The 5,000-nt window shown below is 35.1% G+C and overlaps 1 protein-coding gene across 14 annotated transcripts in view; it reads right to left on the reverse strand.

Moving 5' to 3' along the window:
* Drp1 (dynamin related protein 1) overlaps nucleotides 1-5,000 on the reverse strand; it is a 31,191-nt gene that overhangs the window by 17,859 nt on the left and 8,332 nt on the right. For 7 of the 14 annotated variants that reach the window (XM_086537247.1, XM_043037261.2, XM_043037267.2 and 4 more), the window contains exons 6-12: nucleotides 4,972-5,000; nucleotides 3,754-3,917; nucleotides 3,249-3,399; nucleotides 2,769-2,885; nucleotides 2,343-2,441; nucleotides 2,013-2,186; nucleotides 524-595 (exon numbers count right to left, since the gene is read on the reverse strand). The exon at nucleotides 4,972-5,000 is cut by the window's right edge and continues 118 nt beyond it. In XM_086537247.1, the coding sequence (XP_086393373.1) occupies nucleotides 524-595; nucleotides 2,013-2,186; nucleotides 2,343-2,441; nucleotides 2,769-2,885; nucleotides 3,249-3,399; nucleotides 3,754-3,917; nucleotides 4,972-5,000 (806 nt within the window). The remainder of the gene's footprint in view (nucleotides 1-523; nucleotides 596-2,012; nucleotides 2,187-2,342; nucleotides 2,442-2,768; nucleotides 2,886-3,248; nucleotides 3,400-3,753; nucleotides 3,918-4,971) is intronic. The other 7 variants (XM_086537248.1, XM_086537245.1, XM_043037264.2 and 4 more) reach the window with 1 other exon arrangement.

Here is a 5,000-nt window from a genome sequence, read left to right on the forward strand (position 1 = left end):
GTAATTTGCTAAAATACATAAAGTCTACTTATTGTGTGATATCTGTTTGAACATATTGTAATATCCATAGCATGCATAAAGAAAATTGTTATTTCTAAATTCATAATTTCAATGAAGTACAACTAAGCTGTGACTTAGTTGTATGAACATGTGTATATATAAATATGTATGTGGATATGTACGGTATGTGTGTGAATAGAAATATATGTCTATATGCATGATGAGTGGAAAAGTCACTATTTATACGTACCCAAGTATTGGCTAATACCACAAAATACACTAGGCACCATCAAACCTACAGGTAATTCACTGAATACCAAAACCTACTGCGTTATTCAGCAAAGGCATACAGACATCCACATCCACATAGGAAATCAGATCTTCCTTTAGGAAAATCAAAGAGGCATCCAAGAAATCTTTGCTTAATTAAAGAAAAATGTCTTTATTATGAAGAAGTAAGCAAGCTACAGGGTTCATTTGCCTTTTACGAGTGAGTTCACCGTTCATCTTCTGAAGGAATTACCTTAGGGTTCTGCATGTAGTCTAGCTGGTTTGTCCTATTAGCAAAGTTGTCAACCTGTCTCAACTCTCCACGCTTAAGGGGAAACATTAAAAAAAAGGGAGAAAATAAAACAAATTGCATTTCCTTGGTCATTTCACACTCACCACATTTTAGGAAAAACAGAATAAGAATAAGAATAAAGGAGGAAACAAAGAAGAAAAGAACAAGATGGAAAAAAAAAATGCATTCCTCTTTTGCAGTACACTCTTGCCAATGACAATCTTGTTCATTCCCATTCACCAAATACAAGAAACATTCCAATGAAAATTGATAAAAAAGAAAAAAGAAGAAGAAAAAAATAACAAGCATAATTTTCAGCCTGAATTTAAGGAGTATGTCAAAAATGCATTTAAATATTGCTAAAAATAGCATGTTAAAGGTCTCAAATCTTTAAATCAGTGCTTCATGAACAGAGGGGAATTACATTCTTTTTAAAACCAATAATTAACCATAATTCTATGAAACAAAACTCAATTCACATCTCAAGGCAAATAACAGACCAACTTTCACAAATAAAAAATAACTGATACCCATACCAACTCTATCCTAAACCTTCAAAAGAAAAAAAAAAAAAAAGCTTTATCTTAATGTACAACTCATGTATGCCTGCTTTTAGTACACTGCCTGACTTGTGGCTCTCAAAACATTGTGAAAATCTTTACAGAAGACTTAAAAAAACACAGACAAATGGCTTTCCAATTTTAATATCAAACAAATATCCTTTAATATATCAGCCTTTCATTAATCAAAATCAAATAATGAATACAGTATGAAATTAATTATATCACCTCTAATACATATTTCTCATAGTATAAGAAACCTACTAGATTAACACTTTATAATGACTTATCTTAGACTTCTAAAGGATTATTCGATACATAAGCTAATCATAGACATCTCTATCTATAAGTCAGACAAAACCTATAAGTTAATTACAGTGTTTCATGCTTCATTAATGAAAAGAACTAAAACTTTATAGGTTTCCGAGATGTTCAATACAACTCTGAATCTTCTCATTGGGATGATCTAATTAGGAATCATTCAGTCATAATTAGACTAGATACTTGACATTAGTGATCAAAGCTGCAAAACCTAATTCGCAAAATGAACTCTCATCCTTCACCAACGATAAATCACGTTCTTAAATAACTATCCCATATCTCTATAACTTCTCGATACACATGCATATGAATCACACACTAATATTGCACCTTATTAATAATGATTTCTAACAATACCTTCATGCATAATAAAGGAATACATCTACCATAAAACGAAAAAAAATCAGTAAATCTACACTAACTTCACACACAACACAACCTAACACACCACTAGCAATTCAACTCCTCTCTCCTACACTAACACCACAAGATAACAACACACACAAAAAAACTCTCTAACAAGATGATAAACCAACCAAATAGTGAAAAGAAATAAGATGCCTCCTTACCTTGGGCTGCTCGTGATCATAGGTTGAGGGGGCATTACCGTGGATGCGTCGCACAGGGATGTTACGTGCTTTCTCCTCATCCGAAACGAGGGTGGAGGCTAGAGAAGCATCAGGGCGGAAGTCCGGGTGCTTTGTGTTGATGTAGGCCAGTTCGATGGCAACCAAGTTTTCCACCTGAGAAGAGGAAGTAAGTTTTAAAATGCTGGAAGATGTCTTTAGTCTTAGCTGAAGTTGTGAATCATGGAATACTGGTACCAAAACATATATAAATAAATAAATATGCAAATAAATGAAACACTACAATCCCTAGTCACTTCAAAGACTCCTTACCATTGAATTTGTTGGAGGGAGACGTCTGCGGAGTAGCTGCGTAACAACATCTATTATCTTCTCATGTAGCTTTGGGAAGCGAAGCATCTCTTGTTGGACCTAAAGCAATCATATGACAATGAAAATAAAAATACAGGAGAGAGGGAAGGCAGGAGGGAGAGGGGGGGAGAGGAGGGGAGAGGGTGAGAGAGAGAGAGAGAGAGAGAGAGAGAGAGAGAGGGAGAGAGAGAGAGAGAGAGAGAGAGAGAGAGAGAGAGAGAGAGAGAGAGAGAGAGAGAGAGAGAGAGAGAGAGAGAGAGAGAGAGAGAGAGAGAGAATAATCAATCTTTTATAAATACTCTACCAATAATAAAATTATAAATCTCTAAATATTCAAACACAGATAACAAGAATAAAAATTTTCCAAGATGAAGCGTAATATCTTACTTCTGTCCCGCAGAACTGGATAATTCTCTGCATTTCTTCATGAACTAACTCAATACACCTTAGGGATGGCTCTTCAAGCCGGCGGATTTGTCTCTTCACTAGCAGTTCAAAAGACACCTACAATAAATAAAATCATACAGTAAGATAATAAATCCAACAAGATTGTACCTTCTGAATACTATTTATATTCCAGTTATATTTTTGAGATCTTACCAGAAAAATAAAACTGTTTTATTGACTAGATAACTCTCAAGTGACAATATAATGTTTTTAAAGTTCTACATAATCATTTTAGACCACTAAAGATACTTCTATATGAAATAAAATTCTTCCAGACGCAAATTCACATTTTCTCAAAAAAATTTACACAGCAAAAAAACAGTTTAAAAATATCTGAAGAGTAAAACAAAACCTCTTACCAAAAGCTCTCTCATAAATCAACAAAAGAAATTCACTGAACACAAAAAAGCAAAGCTTCACCTCTGGTACAAAGAGTGCAGGCCTTGGGCCAGTAGCGTTTCTTATTGCTGTCAAAATATCCATCTGCGTTAGTCCCGCAAGAGGGTGAATGCTGTCTAGGGTGCGGCCAAATGTCTCGTGAAAGATGTAGCATATGCGAGCACCTCCGCACCTGAGAGGAAATGGAGTGTGTTAATCTGCTGTGAATTAAGAAATCTGACTTGAAATAATCTAAACAAATTATTTGTTGTGAATTAATCAAAATTATAAATCTTTGTTGAGAGTTCATTAAAACTAAATATTGACTGTGAATTAGCTAAACATTTTCTTTTTTTTTTTTAGCTAGTCCCTCATATAACTGGGTGTTAAGTGTAATTCTAATCAGGAACAAGATTTCTACCCTTGCACAGCCAATGGAAAAATATTTTTCATAAAAGCTCTGACAAAAACAAAGTAAGACAGACAAGAAAGAAAGGAAAGAAAGAAAGAAAGAAAAAGAAAGAGAGAGTGAGAATATGGAAATTACAGTTCAGTTGTCTCGATGTTCCTGGCAGTGCCCTCAATGGTTTGGCAGTAAGCAGCATTAAACTTCGTGATGATCTGCAACAGTGTCTGAGCCTTGTCCTGGACATCATCACCGTAACTATGGAGCAGAGACTGGAACTGCGACATCATCATGGTGACGCGTGTCTGTGGAAATGGAAGAGTTAGAATATGTGTAATATTCCTTATTAAATATAAATGGTGGCCTTCCTTCCTGTCTGTCCTTGCCTCTCTGATCTTAGTTGGTAAACAAAATTATTCTGATGCAGTAATTGATCAACAAGTTAACCCATTGTGGACGGGGGATAGATTTGCTTGCCCATTCTCCAGGATGGGTTTTATTTCGGAACAAGGCAGCTTCACACAACATACTTCAACTTTTCCCACCCTATTTCACTCCCTCATTGTAAAACTAGAGCCATTTTTGTGTTTTATTGTATTGAGAGACTTACTTGCTGTGTGTCATTGTTCTATAAAGATTGTGCTTAATAGAGACCATGGATGAGTGCCATTCAAAGCTTTCTCTCCTGTTGGTGCTAGAAGAAAGTTGTGCCATCTAGGTTTTGGATGTTAGGTTTGCTTAATATTGTGGTAATTATAGTAATTATGACTGTAATAGTCATCCTCACTCATTCCTTTCTCATAGCACAATAAAATAACACTGTACGTTATGTACGTCATGACGCCCATCATCAAGCCAAAGCTCCTCTGTCATGCATGTCATGACATCCATACGCAATGGGTTAAAAGTAGAATTAATCTTAATAATTTTGTCTGTGTAATATTTACTGTGCCTAACATAATTGAATAACAAAACACTGATGTTTCATTAAAAATAATAAAGCTGTGGATTAAAGGAAATCCAAATTATCAAGTCAACACAAATCAATACCTATGCAAATTCATATCATAAAGTTAAAATATAGCACTGCATTTCATATGATATAAAGCCTTATCCCTAGTAATTTGTCATTGTCATGGTCCTCATTACAATACACCCGTCATGAGGTGTTAAGGACAATGAGGATACTGCATTATTTCAAATTTTTGTACACCTGCCTTCATCAGCCATCCCCAGACGGAGGACTTGGCATTTGTTCCAATAACATTTTGTAAAATGTGTATGGATTATGCAAAAACAATGTGAAGACCGAAAATGACAAAGGATACTGCTGATATTCCTAAAACCTAAAAAGCACACCTTCAGTTCTGGAAGACAGTCCCTGATGT

Source organism: Penaeus japonicus, unplaced genomic scaffold, assembly GCF_977035675.1.
Source record: "Penaeus japonicus unplaced genomic scaffold, GWHDUDI00000001_assembly GWHDUDI00000005, whole genome shotgun sequence".
Taxonomy (NCBI): Eukaryota; Metazoa; Arthropoda; class Malacostraca; order Decapoda; family Penaeidae; genus Penaeus; species Penaeus japonicus.